This window comes from Equus quagga, chromosome 6 (genome assembly GCF_021613505.1).
Source record: "Equus quagga isolate Etosha38 chromosome 6, UCLA_HA_Equagga_1.0, whole genome shotgun sequence".
Classification (NCBI taxonomy): Eukaryota; Metazoa; Chordata; class Mammalia; order Perissodactyla; family Equidae; genus Equus; species Equus quagga.
In genome coordinates, this window is record NC_060272.1 from 53,715,451 (window position 1) to 53,735,143 (window position 19,693).

General features: G+C 45.7%; 1 protein-coding gene across 2 annotated transcripts; it reads left to right on the forward strand.

Annotated features, from left to right (window-relative positions):
- The first annotated feature begins 17 nt into the window (after positions 1-17).
- Positions 18-13,091, forward strand: RGCC (regulator of cell cycle). Of its 2 annotated transcripts, XM_046664877.1 has the most exons (5): positions 18-86; positions 616-801; positions 8,919-9,026; positions 11,351-11,413; positions 12,696-13,091. In XM_046664877.1, exons 1-5 carry the CDS (start codon positions 38-40, stop codon positions 12,701-12,703), a joined length of 414 nt encoding a protein of 137 aa, XP_046520833.1. In that variant the 5' UTR covers positions 18-37; the 3' UTR covers positions 12,704-13,091. The 2 variants fall into 2 exon arrangements, with proteins under 2 accessions (XP_046520833.1, XP_046520834.1); XM_046664878.1 differs by lacking the exon at positions 11,351-11,413.
- The last annotated feature ends 6,602 nt before the right edge of the window (positions 13,092-19,693 follow it).

A 19,693-nucleotide genomic window follows, 5' to 3' on the forward strand; every position in this document is an offset into this window, starting at 1 on the left:
AGGAGCCGCCGCCGCGCGCGCCGGGCCCAGCCCGCCCATGAAGCCGCCCGCGGCGCAGGGCAGCCCCGCGGCCGCCGCGGCCGCAGGTGAGTGCGGGTCCCCAAAGCCCTGGCCTTGCAGGTGAGGCGAAAGAAGGGGGATCCCTTGTCGGCTCGTGACAGCCCCCTGCCCTCCATCCTCCTCGGCGGGCCCGTGCCCCTGGCGGGTCCAGCTTCCCTCCCCTCGCCGCCGGGCATCCGAGCCCGACATGTAGCGGGCGCATCCTGACTCAGTCTTCCCATCGCCCGGGGGCGTGAGAGCGGGGACAAGTACCTGACAGCGCGTGGGAGAGCTCGGCTGTGTGGATGAGCAGGGTAACCTTTGGCCTGCTGATTCATCCGGCGGGGCCTTAGTTTCTTTCCCTCTAGAATGGGCACAGTAACGGAACGCACCTCAGGGGGTGGCGGAATGTATTACAAGATAACAAGAAGCAAAGGGCAGCGACAGCGTGGCTGTCCCTTGGCGAGCGCGCAATGAGTGTTAGCCATCCTCGGGAATGGTGGCGGTCCCCTCCAGGCCCCGGGACGGGATGGCCGCCCCGCCCCCATCACCTGAGCCCTCTGTCCCTGTCCCCAGCCCCGGCCTTGGACTCGGCGGCCGCCGGGGACCTGACGGACGCGCTGTGCGAGTTTGACGCGGTGCTGGCCGACTTCGCGTCGCCCTTCCACGAGCGCCACTTCCACTACGAGGAGCACCTGGAGCGCATGAAGCGGCGGAGCAGCGCCAGCGTTAGCGACAGCAGCGGCTTCAGCGACTCCGAGAGTAAGTGTGGCCCCGCCAGGGAAGGTGCCTGGAGCCCTGGGGACACCCAGTGCCCGGCTCCCTAAGGAGCACGCTCGGCTCGGGTCTCCGTTTATGTGTAAACCGAGAGGTGGGGCCCAGCGAAGGAGCCCTAAAAGCCGGTGCAGTCTCTAGGACCCCCGGGGCGCTGAGTCTCCAGGGTGGTAGGCCCAGCGGGGGCAAGACCCCCGGGGGTAGTCACCGTAAGGCTCCTGGAGGGCAAGCTGGTCTACCTGCCACCTGCAGGTGTCATGAAGCAGGACGGTTTAAGCAGATGGCCCCGACTCAGCCAGACAGGACTCCTGGGACCAAGCCAGGCCTACCCGCAGTTCCCTCTCCTCTCCTCCTTTCCCCTTCTCTCTCTCAGCAGTAACTTTCAAGAGGATGTGGAGCAAGTGCCACGGGGATGGGAGACAGGGGACATGGGAGGGCACAGTACTGAAACATTTGTGAAACCAGGAAAGGTTTCATAAGCTGCCGTCCTTGGGATTTTTAAAATAACTTCTTGCACTTTCTTCTGGCTCTGAGCTGCCGGACCTGCTGCTCCCTTGCACACAGTTTTGAAATAATCCTTGGCACTGCTGAGTTCAAGTATTTTAGAAAGTGTCCCTCTTCCTTCAGGCAGGTCCACCACAGGGACTGCTGGCTTTGACCCCTCGCTCAGGCTGGAGGGGGAGCCAGCTGCTTCCTGGTAACTTTTCTCATAATGGAGACCACCCCAGGGTCTCTTTGTCCTAAGCAACCTTGTAAGAAGAGAGACAACTTTTTCCAAGAACTCAAATGTCCCGTAAGGATTATGGATATCTGTTTAGGTATCAAACAGCAAATTTGGTGACTCTTCAATATTATGTGATTGTTGGTTTTCCAGTCCTGGATTACTTATTATTTTTCAAAGTGAATTTTAAACTCTTCTGGGTTATTCTTGAGACTCTCTCCCTACAAGGGTTCCAAGCGTGAGTGTCCCTCCCGTTGCTGTCCTTGACTCTGGAAGTAAAAGCAATGACCTTTCTTTGTGATTCTCTTCTTTTGAAATCTGCAGCTCTTCCTTGTGGCAGGGCAAAAATGCAGTCCCTGACTTAAGCTTGAGCTGTCCTCCTGAAAGGGGATAAAGGGCACGGGCCACTCTGTTCAGGGTTTGAGGCAGAAACCTGAGTTCCAGCTTGACTTTCCTTGGCAGCCTTGCCTGAGGTTTAAATCTAACTGCAGCTTTTGAGGTGAAAGGGGATGGAATAGCATGCTGTTAATTTTCCGTTTTGTGTTTTTGGACTTTGTTGCTAGTGACAGGACTGCTTATTTTCTATTTCAAAGGGAAGTCTGAAAAGTTTTGAAATTTGTCTCAATGCCTGTAACTTAAATATGTCTCCTTCTACTGGGGCATGGAGCAAGTTATTCATCAAGCACAGATTCTCTCCCCCACAGGAAGGAAAGCTGGGGCGGTCTGTCCACTGCTGCTCTATTGAAAAGAACAGCTCCTTTCTAAACCACAGGCACATTTGGCCAGAATACGGTCTGAGCTTGCCCATTCATGGGTGATTGCAACTCCCTCTGGGTAGGATTTCAGATCTGGGATCTGTTTCCAGGGGCCTCAAAGAGAAGGCACTCAAACACATTCTTAATGGTTTTGGGGGAGATATTTGGAATAGCCTGTAGTTTTTCTTAGGATATGTGTATGTATTTTGCTTTCTGCTTTTGTTGTTAACTGTTGAACTAACCCTTAGTTTGATGGTTAGAGAAGTAATGGGGAGGATATAAAGAAGGCTCAGAGGACATTAATCTTCTCTATAAATGTGTCGTTTGTCTTCCACGAGACTGGTTAGAAATAGTCTTGGCAGAAGTGGTGTTCATCTAAATAGTAATTTCTTCAGGAAGCGTAATATGTATATCTTAATTGCCGCCAAGAGTTGAGCACAGACATTTGTTATACTCATTTGTTTGTCTAATGCTTTTCTGTGGAAGAGAATGTTGGACAGAGGTAGGTCCTACTGAAATTTAGCCCCTTCAAAGGGAGACACACCAGGATAATGATAATAAGAGCAGCTCACTTTTTCCAAGTCCTTATTCTGATTACTATTATCATTTATTAGCTCTTACTATTAGGGATCTCTTTGCTGTACTTTAAATTTGGTCTCTCATATGATCCCTACCAAGTCCTGTAAGGTAGACACTGTTATCTCCATTTTTCTGATAACATAGCAGGACCACATGGACCCTCTCTCTAAGGCCTTGCTCTGTCACCATAGATGGGTGGTTGGAATGGGAACCAGTTCCTCAGGAATAGATTTGAATTCCCACTGGACCTAGATCATGTGCCTGTTTATCAAAGGTGGTTGGGTTTGAAGGTGTCTCTTCAAGTCATCTGGCCAGGTCGGTGGAGGCCCGGCTGAGCTCTGTCAGGGCCCCAGGCAATGAGTGGGCCTCAGTTTCTCTAGTTGTAAAATCGAAAAGATGCTATTTTACGTACTATTAGAAACATCCATAAGCTCATGATTAGGAAGAAAATATTTGCTCTGCTTAATACTTTCAAGAAAATATTGAAATGTGTATACCACACTATATCACATAGATCAGATACCTTTGAGCCAGGGTCCTGCGTGAAAATGTGACGTATGAGGCTAGAAGGCAATGGCACCTTGGTTTTCACTCTACTTTCTACAGCTCTATTACTCTGAAGATGTACCCACCTTACAAGATAGATCAAAACAGCTTTCCTGTTTTTTGAAGAATGCTTCCTTTTCTCATTAAAAAAACTTTAAGTTGCTTGCATCCAAAGGGGAAGAATAGACATTCCTGCTTCCACCCAAAGAAGCAAGTTACAGATAGGAGACAAGAATGGCTATTTAATGAGGAAATACTCCTTTCTGTTCTCACTTACAGGGAGTCCTCCTACGACGTGAAGAGGATCAAAATAACAATGGCGAAATAACTTTGCATTAGGGGTGGCCTTCAAATGGGGGTTGATCAGACTAGACTTGTTCTTTCCCCCTGGACTTGGGTTCCAACAGGTCATCTCAGGCACTTCGTGGGCATAGTTTCAACTTCAGTAGGAAAAGGGCAGTGTGGTTGGGGGCTGTGTTGTTCAAACGTGATCCTTGAGTTTCAGGAATTGTAAACATCTTTGTTTGGAACTTACTAAAAAAAATTTTGCTTTTTCAGTATGTTCAAAACTAAAATGCACACTAGGACTTCTCCAATGTGTTTAATGAAATTTTAACTCATAATTACTGAGTTTTAACCAATGCGTTAATTTACATTTCCACTGATTGATTTTAAACAAAGTTAATAATATTAACTTGAACTTTAAAAGAGGTGGTATGAACTTATATCTATGCTGTATTGGGGTTTCACATACCTTTTTCCTTTGAGAGGGGCAGTGTTTTGTTACTTAAAAAAGGTCTGCAGTCTATTGTGTATGCTGGGGCTGTTATGATATTGTAGGGCCATTTTAGGGGATGCGGAACTGGCTTCTTTGTCATGTGTAAGACCTGGAACATCTGTATATCTTTGCCTACACTGTTCCAGCTTGAACCTGGGAGAGGGCACCTTGTAAGCCCTGAGTGCCAGCATGACAGCTAGCACGTCGGCTGATCTGTCCCAGGAGCCACTGAGTCTAGAACCTGAACTTTGTCAAGCTGTAAGAGAACGAGGAATTGAGCCCTCAGTTTGCCTGGTATTGTGTCAGGAATTCCAGGTGGGTGACAGGTTTCCTTCTGACACCTGGAGAGGTGTCTAGAGGGACTGAGTAAGTCCCAGGGGGGAAGCTGGGGAAACTGTGAGGAAACTGAGGAAAGGGGTCCTTTCTTACCCTATCCCACTTTTAGTGAGGCTGTCGGAATTTAGATTTTGAGGAGGTTCACCCCCCGCACACACACGCACACCCCATTCCCTGTGGCAGAGGGGACACAAGTCCAAGGCTTTCTTTTTCTCGGTTAATTACTATAGTTTGCTTGCCTTAAACGTGTGGGATTGTTCTATATTTACAGGAGCTCTGGGCAGGGTTTACTGTCTGTGGTTTTACTTCTCTCTGGAGTGGCACATGTTGACGCTAACCCTAAATTACCTTTCTCCCCACCCCCAAACTAAAAAAGCACATCTACCTTCTAAACAAACCTCCGTTTTTGCAGCCGAGTTTCTCAGCCTCTGCCGGTGCTCCTAAAGTTAGATGTTTGTATATTTAATATGCTGACATTTCTTTTGATGGTGTCTTAGAAAACTTGGCCCCTGAATTTGAGGCTCCTGGCTCCGGCACATGAAGCTGACTTGCCGAGACGTTTCTGATGGGGCTTTAGAGCTGATTGAAGTCGATGGTGTGAGGTGCTAACGTATCTAGTCTTGCCACCTGCCAGGATCCCCAAATCACCACTGTAATGCGTCTCTTGAGCCTCTATTAATAGCAGCACCTAATATCAGGGTGGGACAATAATACATTAATATGCTATCAGCCAGCGACACATTGCTGTCATTTTATCAGACTCACTGGCTGTTATTTTGCAAGGAATAGAGTTCCCGGAGAGTGAAAAGAACAGAAGTCAGGCTTTGCTTTGCCTTTTAATCTACTACAATGCCTAGCATGAGGTCCTGTTCATTGTAGGTGCTTGATAAAAGTCCGTGGAATGAGATTTTATTGGATAAAGGGTAAAGAGAGGCCTAGAGCCTGGGGTTCTTCCGTGTCGGTGGTGTGTTCTTGGGAGGTTTGTTCTGGGGTGGCTCTGAAGATAAAGTGCTCTTAAACATTTTGCTACTATCTGAATCTTGATTCCTATTATTCTCTGTGGCGACCTTTCCTCTCCTGGGCATGTCATCCTCCGTTTTGCCAGGAACTTTTGAATAAAATCATGAACACCATAGGTATCATACTTGGAGCACCTAGGTCACTATTCCCATTTTGTGAAAGGGGAAACTAAGGCTGAGGGGTGGAGGGATTTGCACAGGGTCACCCAGCTCTCACACGCATCTCTATGGGGGCAGCTTCTGCTGGACCCAGAGAAGCTTTGGGGCTATTGAGGGTGTCCTTCCCATCTTTGTCACGGATGACGTGTATGGAATATTACCACAGGGTGGAACTAAACTTGGGCAGGTTTGGCTCAGGGATGCTGGGGATTCATTTCCTCCTGATGGTTGAACAATTTGGAGCCTGGAGTCAGGTCTGGCCCTGACTGCACACTGGAACTCGTGGAAAGAGAGAGGCATCAAGGTGTAGCAATGAGCCGGTGTGTGAGGTAATGTGTGTGTGTGTGTGTGTGTGTGTGGTTGAGGTGGGTAGGGGTGGGGGGGCGAGAGGAAGTGAGCATGCGCTGTGCTGACATGCCTCTGTGTGTGTGTGTTTATATGTATAGATATTGTACCTAGGACTTTTTTCTCTCCTTCCCTCATTGCGGGAGTAGTGTGAGTTCATTAGCAGTAAGAGGCAACTTCTGATTATTTTAATAGAGAATTTATTGGTCAAATAACAGTCAGTTTGTCTATAAATTTTCTGAGTTTGAGGAAAATACTTGGATCAAAAAGGTGTTTTAGCACCAGGCTCTAAAGGATGAGAAGGAAGCCATGGCGACATCCCAGTATGATGACTCATTCACCACAGAATCTCAACACCACCTGAGTTACCCCAAGTTTTTCCTGAATCCTCACCGGATTCCTTTTTCCTACCATTTTGCAATGGCCTTTTCCATATCTAGATCATTCCTTCCCTGAAAACTGAATGACATTTGGTCTACTTGCCTGTGAGGCAAACAAATTGTGTGTGTGTGTGTGTGTGTGTTTTCGTCTCCCAAAGGATGAGTGCATGTGGATGTAAACTTGCTGGAGAGTTGGGGCAGAATAGCGATGAAGTCCAGAGTTAGGGCAAGGACCTGCGGTGCAGGGTGGGGTGGAGTAAGGCGTGGCAGTGAAACTGGCTCTCGAGGGCCAGCTGCTTCTGGGAGCTAGAGACCAGAGGTGTGGCCACCGAGATCTAGGCCAGCGAGTCTCTGGGCTTGGCGTTCTGGGCTGGGGATGGGACTGATTCTCTCGCGTGTCCTTCAGAGCCAGAGGTAATGTGCCGAAGGCCTCGTATTCCTTCCTTCTGGCTCAGGAGTCTGGGCACGAGGCCTGCCTCCACAGGGCTCTCTGTGGTTTTCCTGGCCTTAAGTCTTACCTCATCTTTTCCCCACAAGTTTCTCAGGTTCTATTTGTGGCGATTCTCCTGCCTGTTGCATGGTGACAAACAGTAGCCCTCTGCTGTGAGTCTGCAGTGGACATGACCACTTTCCTGTTTGCAGGGGAAAGCGTTTCTCTTGAGAAAATCCAGACTGTTCTAGAGGCGGGCTCTGCTGACAAGGCAAGCAGAAGGGCTTCCCAAGCTGAGTTCCACGGAGTACAAGTGTCCTTAGAAATATGAACAGGCTGCCACAAAAAGAGTGTACCAAGGTCAAATAAACTTGGGAAACAGGGCTAGACTGGTTCCTTTATCACAAGACTCCCCAGGGACGATAAAGAGGGAATACACAATAGCAGTCGCTAAGGGTACTCAGTGTTTCTCTAAGTTAGTTGATCACATAGCACTTCTTTCCCAAGGACCAGTATTCTGAGGAATATATTTTTGGGAAATATGAGTATAAGGTTCAGTGTTGGGAATCTCAGTAGGCGTCCATCATCAAAGCCTGTAAAACGATTGTGGGCCTTTTAGGTGACCTCGGCTGGACTTCTGAAGGAGCAAAAGACTGGGAGGGCTGGACATGTTTGGGAAAGTGGATGAGATGGGTGCATAGGCCAGGAAGGCAAGATGGCTCTGGGGCCCCCTGGTCAGAGGAGGGTCAGAGGAAGGGAGCCAGTGAGGTGCCTGAGAGCTTGTGGCAGTCTTTAGGGATGAAGATGAATTCTCTTGGCACCAGAAACCTCTCTTTTTGCAAACCTTTTGTATTCTGGGCATAGCTTTTGTAACTTAGTCATGTCCATTTCAAGTTAAGGGGACCAAAGAAAGATGTTCTGCTTCCTCCTGAGCTGGAGGTAATTGTGTTAGAGTGAGTGATCCCAAGGAGGAGTGCGGGCCTGGCCAGGCCCTCGTGATTCAGCCGCCCTGTCTCACCTGAAGAGCCTTTCAGAGCTCGTCTCTGCTACAGCTGTGGCTGGCTTTGTGTTTTGTTTTAACCAGGAAAGCTGTTCCCTTGTGACCTCAGAGGCCACATCCTGCTTCCGCTGCCTGCTCTGCCTTTGAGCCCTTTGAGTCTGTGCAGCTCAGCCAGCAGCTCCTTTCTGTGTAACAGACACACACCTGGGCTGGCTGTGGGTTGGTTTCCCCTCCCCTTGGCAGGACTTAGAGAAATAGAATCTCAGAAAATCAGAGCTGGAAGAGACTTTAAGGATTATTTGTCCACCTTCCCATTTTATTGATGGGTAAGTTGAGGCCCAGAGATACTGTCTTGCTCAAGGGCACCTGTACTTAGTAGCTGAGCTGGTTCCCTTGACTGCTGGTGCTACCCAGCTTCTGGGAACCTTGCTCTTGCTCTTGCTCTGGTCTTTGGGGTATGACAATAGAGGCAGCCATCAAATCACTTGAAGTGTCTGTGGTAGACAGCCTCCAGGAGAAGAAATCCTTATCTTTGACCCACTAGCTTATCCCGAGTGTAGGCTCGCAGGAAAACCACAACAAGGACTGTCTCTTGAGCAGGCAGGGAGGGTTATTAAGTCATGGGATCCAACCTTGTGTTTGTCTTTTAGGGGGTTTAGAGGGCTGAAGGGACATTTTTCAGGAAAGATGATTCCTTATGTCTGAAATCCCATCCCCCTCCCCACCCCCAAGCCAAGCTTTGGCGTAGCTGTCAGTTAGACACCTGGGCAGTGGGCTCCTGTGTGTTGCAAAGGAGATGGGTCTGGTCGTGATGATCCCGTCACCCCCTTCTTCTTTAGGGAAGCAAGGGCGTTTGGTGTGCCTGTTTGGAGACATACACTCACACGCACCCACGGACACACTCTCCTGCCTCAGATCGTTTTTGAGCATAAGTATAACATCTGAAAAGCAACCTGTTTTCTTTGCAGCTTTTCTCCTTTTGGAGATAAGCTGTTGGTTATCAATAGACTGTAGACTGAAAACCATTTCTAATGGGTTACGTTCTGTTTCCTGAAAGGTGCAGATTCGCTTTATAGGAACAGCTTCAGCTTCAGTGATGAGAAACTGAATTCTCCCACAGACTCGACCGCAGCTCTGCTCTCTCCCGCTGTCGCTCCTCGGAAAGGTAAGTTCCTTAGTTGGAGTGTGAGATTTTTTGCTTCCTTATTCCCTTCCCCTTCTCAGTCTCTCTTCTCTTCCCTCTTTTCCCTCACCAGTCTTTCCCAAATGTGCAAAATGAATAGTTAAGACAAATATCTAGTACAGGACAGTGTGAAGTGGAATTTGTTATTTCTCAGACTTTTTTTGTTTTTTTGAATTCACCTTTCAGGCAAGGCTTTCTTTTTTTTCATGAGGAAGATTTGCCCTGAGCTAATATCTGTTGCCACTCTTCCCCTTTTATTGCTTGAGGAAGATTAGGGCTGAGCTAACGTCTGTGCTAATCATCCTCTACTTTGTAGGTGGGATGTCTCCACAGCATGGCTGATGAGTAGAGTAGGCCCACACCCAGGATCCAAACCCACGAACCCGGGCTGCTGAAGCAGAGTGTGCCAAACTTTAACCATTAGGCCACAGGGCCAGCCCCTTGTCAGGATTTTGATCAGTGTGAAAATGAAATCAGATAATTGAGAGGCAGGAAACCAAATTCACAAGGAGAAAGAAAAGCTGTAGACTATAGACTCTGCTTTCCCTCGTGTGGTGTAATCAAGGCTGTGCCAAATGACAGTGCTCTCCCAGACGGGTTGGTTCTAGAATTTAAAACTCAGCGGTTAGGCATTGCAGAAAGTAGGGTTCTTTTCATTGCAATAACTATTTAATCAATGCTTTCAGATTACCAATTTAGCAATTAAATGGGGTCTTCATTATGAGACAAGCCGTGATCTAACATGATTCAAAATAGCAGCTAGCTCCAGCCTGTCTCTCTGTGATATTAATAGACCTAAAAAGTTTTTAAAGATGCATGAGCAGTTTCTTAGTTTTTGGAACTAGTAAGTGTCTCCAGCTAGAGAGCTGAATGTTCTGTTATATTGGACAAGCGCCCTTTTGAAAACAAAAGGGGTTTTTTTCCTTAAGAAACATTATGCTTGCTGGAAATAGTTGCAGAATGCAATAAAAATGGAACATAGTTAAAAAGAAATATGAAGAGTCCATCACTTTTCTTGCTCTGGCATTAAGGCAGAATTTCCCTCTTTTTCAAAAGAGACATTTTTCAATTCTCCCCTCAACATGGCCCTGCTAGCAGCCACTGGGGACTCTGCCATTGTCCAGCCCTCCGCTGGTAATGGATCCACTGAGTTCAGAGAGTCAGAGAATCAGAGCAGTCTAGAAAGTGGCTTAAAGTGTGCCTAGATTTGCTACCTGATCCTTGAGAGGTAGGAATTAACGAGGGGGAAAATGTCCCAGTGGGAAATTGACTTTAAAGGCTGAGAACAATGAGCTATTTGTAGCCAGCAGGGGTTAATTAATAAAGTACCCAGTAGTGCATTTCAGAGAAGGCATGAATGATGAACTCTACAGAAAAAAGTATATATCTCAGGATACAGAGGGAACAAGTCAGGATAAGGACTTGTTACCTTGCGCTATCACCGGGATGGGAGGAAGCTATCCTGGACCCAGAAGCCTCATGTCACCTTCTCTGTACCATTTTGACAAGGAGCAGTGGCTCTTCACTCATTTCACACTGGAGGGACTCTGAGGGCTGCAGTATTGCCCTGGGGTGATAATACAAACAGGAGTGCGTCAGAGGAGAGTTTTAGCAGGAATTACAGAATCTGGGTGTCCATTCCACACAGTACCATGCTTACAAAATATTTTTGACTGATAACTCAAATCCTACACAATCAAAGCAATCATTTTTTTTTTTTTTTGGTGAGGAAGATTACCCCTGAACTAACATCTGTTGCCAATGCTCCTCTTTTTCGCTTGAGGAAGATTGTCACTGAGCTAACATCTGTGCCAGTCTTCCTCCACTTTGCATGTGGGATGCCACCACAGTGTGGCTTGATGAGCAATATGTAGGTCCGCACCCGGGATTTGAACCCACTAACTTCAGGCTGCCAAAGCAGAGCGCATGAACTTAACCACTATGCCACTAGGCTGGCCCCCAAAATCAAAATTTTTTATCTTCTCTCCCTGCCCCTCACCTCCCACCCGCCTCAAACTTTTTAGGTAGTGCGGGAAGATTCTTCTTCTGGGTTGCTGGAGTGGGGGTAGGGAGTGAGGGGTGATGAACTAAAAAAATAAGAAAGAAACGTTTAGGCTAATCTTCAGAATGGGTTCCTGAGTTGACTAAGTAAACGTTGGAGCAGACGCTTAGGGCTGGTACAGTACAGTCTGCAATAAAGTCTCTGAAGATAGAGAAATGCAAAATGGGTTCGCGTAATCCGGGAAAGTGTGGGAGTCATCAGCTGCCTTCGATATGGAAAGTGAACTCCAGCTCTTGTTTTCCAGCCAAACTAGGAGACACGAAAGAGCTAGAAGACTTTATTGCTGATCTTGACAGAACGTTAGCAAGTGAGTACATGCCTGCTATTAAAAAATCAGATAGAAAACTAACCGACACGTCTGATAAAGTGCCATAATGTTTACAGCTTGCCTGGGGATGGGAAGTTACATCATAAGGCTACTTTAGGTTCAGAAACAGGACCCTGGTGGCTCAGAAAGAAATTCCGAGGATAAGCTTACGTTAAAGAAGACTGTGTGCCTTTCCAAACAGTGAGAACAGGCTACCAGAAAACAATGGCATTTTGTTCGAGAAATGGAGAGTGAAGTAGTATTTAGAGCAAGATTGGAACTTTACCATCATGGTCGCCTGCCTCGCCTTTCAGAGAAGTGAGCAGAACCACACAAGTGTTATTTATGCTCACAAACCAGATGGTTCCATCCCATGGGCCAGGGAAATTTTCCCAGGTTACACCCAGGAGCTTGACGAGATCTGACTTTTAGAGGATGGGGACCCAAAAGAGAGAATTCGTTCAGGGAGACCTTGTAACCAAAGACCCACGCCAATTACTGAAAGGCCTGGATCAAGTAGGCAATACCTTGTTTCCCATTTGGCAGTTCCACTAATGGAACCACATTTTGTATGATCAAAAATGTTGACAACTGAAGCTATCAGACCATAACTGCAGTGGGAGGTCTGGAAGAAGGGACCCTGAGAATCAATCTGCACACTCTGTTTCAAAGGAACAGGATTACAAGAGCCAGAAGGACCAGCCTGAGCGTCTGGGATAGAAGTTTCAGCAGCTCTACCCCTGAGGGGCCTTGTTCAGTCACAGAGTGGGCTTGGAGAATTTGGTCCTAGTCCCTTAATTTTTCAATGAAAGGGTTGATTTTTCATAAGAAATATTTTATGCTATCCTGTGCTAAATAGCTGGGTCAAATCTGAAAAATTAGATCCAAAGCTGGTTATTTAAAAAAAAAAACTCTGTTCTTAATACTATTTCAGACAGACCTCAGTATTAGGTGGAAAGTCCCTGTGTATTCTCTATTTACTTGGAGATTTTATTGCTCATTTTCTTACGTGCTTTACCATCCTACATCAGAAGACCAAGGCCTGTTTTGACAGAGAGTATTGTAATTGCTGCACAATTTGTATTAGACCCATGTATCAAGCCAGTCTCCTTGGTGGAAATTGTAGCTGGCTGCCCACTCATTCCAGTTCATCAGACATTTCACGTGGGAAGCCTGCCATTAAGCTTGGTGCTTTGATGCCTGTCTGAGACAGTGTGATCTGGTTAAGCGCAGGAATTGTAAACTTGCGTGAGTGGATAAATTATCTATCTCTTATTTACAGGTATGTGAAACAAGGAGAAGTTCTGGGTTCTTTCATCATAAGGTGGAAGCTTCAGAAAGCTCTGAGGACCTGGTAAAATCAGCTACAGAATTTGCTGCCAGAGGAGGCGGAGATGCGTGCTCACCTGCCACCAGGCTGTTCTCAGGCACATCCTAAAACCAGCCTTGGGACTCATCTCTGGGCAATTTAGACAGTGAAACTGACTTCGTTTACCTGCTTGCAGCGTATTAGAACAGATGACCCTTGCTAATATTGTATTTTCTCTTAAAACATAGCTTTCCTGTAATTTAAATTGCTTTTATGAAAATATTTGTAATTAATTATATATAGTTGGAAACAGTAATATGCTTTTCCCATTATAATATATTTTTGTATGCAAATAAAATTTGAACTGGAGTCTGTATTTTGTAAGCTGCTTTTTTTTTTCTTAAAAGTTCATAATTTTCTTATTTATGCTTTTCTATCTTTAAAACCTCTAAAATAACCAGGCATTACTTTGATAATTGGAATCAAATTATTTAAAAACTCCAATCCTTATGTTCTAGAGGACACAAATCCAAAACATAACTACTTATAATTTTATTTAATCTTCAAAAGCTAACTACTCTATTTGAGATGTCTTTTAGGGCACTGGGAAACGAAACTGCTCTTTCTTTAACTTTTTTCTTTTCCCCAAGTTTCTGGGAAGGCTTTTAGGTTGAACTCAAATATTTTCTTTATTTCTTTATTGAGATATAATTCACCTACACGAATGTTCATCCTTTTAAAGTATACAGTTCGGTGGTTTTTGGTCTAGTCACAGAGTTGTGAAACCATCACCGCTATCTAATTCTCTGTCTCCATGGATTTGTCTATTCTGGATATTTTGTATAAATGGAATCATACAATATGGGGCCTTTTGTGTATGGCTTTTCTCCCTTAGCATACTGTTTTTAAGGTTCATCCATGTTGTACATGAATTAATATTTCATTCCCCTTTATGACTGAATAATATCCACTGTTTGGATATATCATATTTTATTTATTCCTTTATTGGTTGAGGGACATTTTTGTTGTTTCTACTTTTTGGTTAATGAATAATGCTGTTTAAAATAGTCATGTTCAAGTTTTTGTGTGGACATATGTTTTAATTTCTCTTGGGTCTATAACTAGGAGTGGAATTGCTAGGTCATATGATAACCCTATGTTTAACTTTTTGAGGAATTGCCAAACTTTTCCATAGCAACTGCACTGCTTTACATTCCAACCGGCAATATATGAGCGTTCCAACTTCTCCATATCCTCGCCAACACTTGTCCATTTTTTTGAATATAGCCATCCTGGTGGGTGTAAAGTGGTATCTTATTTTGATTTGCCTTTCCCTGATGACTAATGATGTTGAGCATCTATTCGTACTTATTGGCCATTTGTATATTTTCTTTGGAGAAATGTCTATTCAACTCCTTTGCCCATTTTTAAATTAGGTTGTCTTTATTGTTGTTGAGTTGTAGGAGTTTTCTGTGTTCTGTATACAAGTCCCTCATCAGATATGTGATTTGCAAATATTTTCTCCTATTTCATAGGTTGTCTTTTCACTTTTTTGTTAGTGTTCTTTGAAGCACAAAAGCTCTAAATTTTGATGAAGTCCAATTTATCTATTTTTTCTTTTGTCACCTGTGCTTTTGGTATCACACCTAAGAAACCATTGCCCAATTCAAGGTCATAAAGAGTTACTCATGTGTTTTCTTTTAAGAGTTGTATAACTGTATACAACTCTTACATCATACAAATCTTACATTTGGGTCTTTGATGTACTTTGAATTAATTTTTGTATATGATGTGAGCTGGGGGTCCAACTCCATAGGACTCTATGTTGGAAAGGCTGTTTTTTCCCCACTGAGTTACGTTGGCACCCTTGTTGAAAATCAGTTGACCATAAATGTATGGATTTATTTATAGACTCAATTCTATTCCAGTGATCTGTGTGCCTGTTCTTATTCCAGTACCACACAGTCTGAATCATTATAGCTTTGCAGTAAGTTTTGAAATCAGAAAGTGTGAGTCCTCCAATTTTGTTCTTCTGCAAGATTATGTTAGCTATTCTGGGTTTCTTGCATTTTCACATAAATTTTAGGATCAGCTGGCCAGTTTGTGCAAGGAACACAGCTGGGGTTTTCATAGAGAGGGTGCTGAATTTATAGATCAGTTTGGGGAGTGTTGCCATCTTAGCAACATTGTCTTCCTTCCAATTCGTGAACATGAAATGTCTTTCCATTTATTTAGGTCTTCTTAATTTCTTTCAACTATGTTTTGTAGTTTTCAGTGTATGAATCTTGCACTTCTTTTGTGAAGTTTATTCCTAAGTATTTTATTCTTTTTGATGCTGTTGTAAATGGAATTGTTTTCTTAATTTTATTTTCAGATTGTTCCTTGCTAGTGTATAGAAATACAATTGATTTTTGTATATTGATTTTTTATCCTGCAACTATTTATTAGTTCTAATAGATTTTTTTCTTTTTTGTGCATTCTATATACAAAATCATACCATTTGCAAATAGAAATAGTTTTACTTCTTCCTTTCCAATCTGAATTCTTTTTTCATTCATTCTGTTGCCTCATTGCCCTGGCTAGAACTTCTAGTACAATGTTAAAAAGAAGGCACATCCTAGTCTTGTTCCTGATCTTAGAGGAAAAGCTTTCAGTCTTTCACCATTAAGTATGATGTTAACTGTGGGAATATTTTCTTTTTAAGTCAAATGAGCCCTTGACTTGTTTTCTAAACATAATTTTTCCATTACCTGGAACTGTTTCTTGTTCATGCTTGGGAGCCTTTATCAACTTTGGATAAATCTCTTTTCATCAGGACACCAGTGGCTCTTCATTGTCACTATCACTTTTATTACAGCCTCTTCTGGAATTGAGGAGCTACCTGCATTTGACATCTCTTTCTTTACGGTCTCCTGGAACCTGGACTCCCAAAGTTAGAAATGCAGGGTCTGTAGCTTTGTGGCCTGTTGAGAGGTTAAGGTCAGCAGTTTGGGGAAAGAAATGGATTTCTTTAGATAAATGCTGAGGGAAGGGTAGTTTGTGCTCTATAAACCTCTGTTGGGTAAATAATTGGGGACAAGCAGACTGTAGGCTGAGTCACAGCTCAGGGTTCTGAGAATGTTGAAAAAAGTGTTTCCAAGATATATTTCAAGGAGCACATTCCTATCCTGTTTTGAAGATTAGGTATTAAGCTTATGTGTACTTGAAAAGTTCTGCATGGTATGTACTCCACTTACAGATTTATTATGCACATTAGTACATAAATTACTTAGGGTTCAGTCTAAGTTGATGGATCAGAGAACCCAGAATATAGTGGCTTAAACAAGATGGAAGTTTCTTTCTCACTGATAGTCCAGAGGTGAGCAGTGCGGGGCTGGGAGAGAAGCTCCCTGCTTCAAAGTGGCTGCTATTGCTCTTGTCATCACATTTACATTCCAGCCAGCAGAAAGGAGAAAAAGCAAGTCAAATACAGCCTTATTTCTTTCAATGATATGACTAGAAGGGACACAAATCACTTCTGCTCATATTGCCTTGTCCGGATCTTAGTCAGCTGGTCATTCCCAGCTGCAAAGGAGGCTGAGAAAAAAGTCTCTTGCTGGCTGGATATGTACTCAGCTAAAATTAGCAAGTTGTGATATTAAAGAAAGGTGAAGAGAATGGGTATTGGGGGACACCTGCTACATGTCATGTCTGCTATAACATATTGAAGTCTCTGAGAAATCTTGCAGCCAGAAGATCTGGTCTTTTTTTGTTGGAAAACTACCACTAATCCACAGCACATTTACAGCACATTCAAGTTCGTTGGCACTCGCCTTGGGAAATGGCTTTGTAGGGAATCTCAGCCCAGTGGGGTCCACGGCCCTCTGCCTCCTCCAAGCCCTGAGCGCCAACAGCACGGCCCTCACCAACTGCTTGATTGTTATGTGAAGAGTGTCAGTCTGTGCGGGCTTTTCTAGAACAGAACAAGACCACGTATGAAGCCTGTAGAGCTGCTAGGACGTGAATAACATGCTTTTGAGTTTAGGAATTTTCTGTTCTAACTTCTGGGAGGAGTAGCTAAAGCAAAACAAAACAAAAAATATGACGCACACCCAAAGTGAGAGGATGAAGTGCCAGCCCAAATATTCACACGGCAGCCAGCCTCTGGGACGGGGCAGAGGACCAATGGACACCTCTTCTTGGGGGCTGATGACAGAGGCAGCCACCTCGCAGGTCTGCCCCAAGCCTGAGAAGACACGTCTGAGCTGAGGGGCAGTAGGCGGCGGTGGGTGGCTGACTGGCAATCAGTTGAGGTTGGGGACCCTGAGGACGTTTCTCTACAGAATTATCCTTCTGGGTATGGGATGGGGAAAGGGGGAGAAAGTTCGGGCTTTCAAACTAGACCGGCTTAAAATCCCACCTTGCTTTTCTGTATCTGGGTGATCTTGAGCAAGCCCACCCTGCTCTCAGAGGTTCTGTGTCCTCATTTGTAAAATACGGGTGTGAGGCCTTGTCTCCCAGGGTTGTTGTGAAGATGAAATGTGGAAGACATCAAGCGTTTAGTGCTCTTCTTCTCCTTCTTACCTCACAAGGACATGGGGCTCCTGTACCCAACGTAAAGCTAAGCTTCACCTACAGTGGTCGCAGGGGGCAGTTCCAACCCCATAGTTCCTTGTCTGATAGAAGAAAGCCAGCAGGTCTGGTCTAATGGGACCAGAGCGAGCGAGGCAGGGAGAGAACATGGAACACAGGGTGGGACACTGGCTGCAAGGCCCAGCCTGGCCATTGACAGGATCCTGGCACTTTCTGGGCCTCAGCTTCCTCCACATTAAGCCCAGGAGGGACTAAACATCCTGAGGTCCCTTCAGTCCATATATGGTCCAGTGGGCTCCAGCCCCCACCTCAGACACGCAGCTCTTCTCTGAAAAGCAGAGGGGAAATTTTTCTTGGTTTTTCATTGTATGTGTCTTCCACACCCTTCTCCAAAATGTTTTTCTGTGCTAATTTATTTGGCTAAGAAGGTTTGTGGTGAGAGACACCAAACAGGAAATGGCTGTCATAGCTGCTGTCTGCCACTTTTTTTTTTAAGGCTTTCTCCTGCTTAGCTCACCTTCTCTGTGTCGTGCAGCATTGATTTAAGAGCAGGGGTAAGTGGAAGGGGAAAAGGAAAGGGAAATACATTTTTAGAAGGGAACATTTTCCTTCAAGTTCAAAGTTCACTGAAGGGTAAGGATAATGCACAATGGCCCTATTAGCTACTCCCTGACACCACAGGGCCTTTGCACATGCAGTTCCCTCAGGCTAGAATGCCTGCTCTTCTCTCTTTGTCTAGTTAGTTCTACTTCTTTAGGGTAAGCTCAAGTATCACATCTTCAGAAAGCCTTTCTGGCCCCTGGTCTAAGTTGGTTCCTTGGTGCTGTTCTTATAGAGCCCTCCTTAAGTGCACTCATCTCGGTTTGCAATGACGTGTTCATCAGTGTGACTTTTTTGAGTTAATTTCTCCCCGCCCTCTTGCAGGTGGACCATGAAGTCAGGGACCGTCTCTATTTTGGCTTGTCACAGTATTCCCAGTGCCTGGCATGGCGCCTGGCACGGCGCCTGGCACATGGTAGGCGCTCCGTCCATATCTGTTGAATGCATGAGTGAAAGAAACTTCCCACCTCTTCCACAGACAGGCAGGCTGGGCACGACAGTGTCTGTGGGGTGGTCGTTTGCCTTATCCCTTCTGTCCCCTCGCTGGGGCACCTTCCTCTTACAGGTCTTTTCTGCTTTCACTTCTCCAGCACCTTGCTCCCACCCCATGAAAGCATCTGAATAATTGATCCAGGGCCAAGACTGGTGCTGGAGGCCTGTAACAGTCCTTTCTCCAGCTTCTTTTCATTTACAGGAGGAGAAGGGACCTCTGAAGACTGAGAGACCTTTGAGGTCAAAAAGAATGAACCTCGAATGGTGGAACTTCAGGCACCCTGACTGGCAGTAGGGAAAGAGGCAGACTTCTTAGTCACTCCAGAGAGACATCTGATGCTAGGCTGACCCTGATCCTCATAAAATATTAATACCTTTTCCTAGAACTCAAGGATTCTAAGGTCAGTAAAATCTGAGCCCTGCTGAGGACAGAACATTGTGTTAGCACACCATGGGTATGTGAATGTGTGATGCGTGCACGCATGTGTGCATGTGTGCTCGTGTGTGCATGCTTGTGTGCGTGTGCACAAGTGTATGCAAATGTGCGTGTGAGTTAGAAGGAAGGAGACCAAGACATGGGCCCCAATGTGGAAGACCCATGGGAGAAGGCGGGGCCCTCAGAGGATCTGGTGTTGATCTGCTCACTGGGCTGGCCTGCTGGTAATAGCACAGTCTGTCTCCAGGGGCTGGCCTGTCCCTCCTTCCTGTGGGCTTGTCCTTGCTTGTCAACATTTCAAAACAGGATTACCTTTGTAATTGAGTTTTCATGCATCACATGGGAAGGGCCCAAGCCCATGTGCTCCCAGGAGACATGTGACCCACTGTCCTGGGCCCAGGGCCAAAGCCTGTTCTGGAACCAGAAGAGTCAGGGCTTGGTTGTGGGTTCTGAGCCAAAGGAAGCCCCTACCCAGCCAAGAACAGGTCTGGGAGGGGCAGGACCCCAGTGTGACCCTTCACTTGTCCAGAGGGTCTGGAGGCTGAGGCCTGGAGCTGCAGGAAGGAGGCCCTGAGAGCCGGGGCGGGAAAAGGAGCAGCAGGGTCACCAGGCCCTGTGGAAGGGATTCCGAGGGAGGGGCCTGCCCCTGCTTGGGGGAGCGGGAGTATGGAGAAGTTTCTGGGGTAACTCGGGTAGCCAGAGAGGAATTTGGGGAACAGGATGAGTTACCCAGTGAGGTTTCTGGTAGGTGAGCAGATTCGAAGGAAAGGAAACTTAAAAGAACACGCTGTTCAGGATCATTCCGGAACATGGGTCCGCAGCACATCTTCCAAACAAAGAGGGGCTGGCGTCGGGTCCAGTGTCCCAGCCC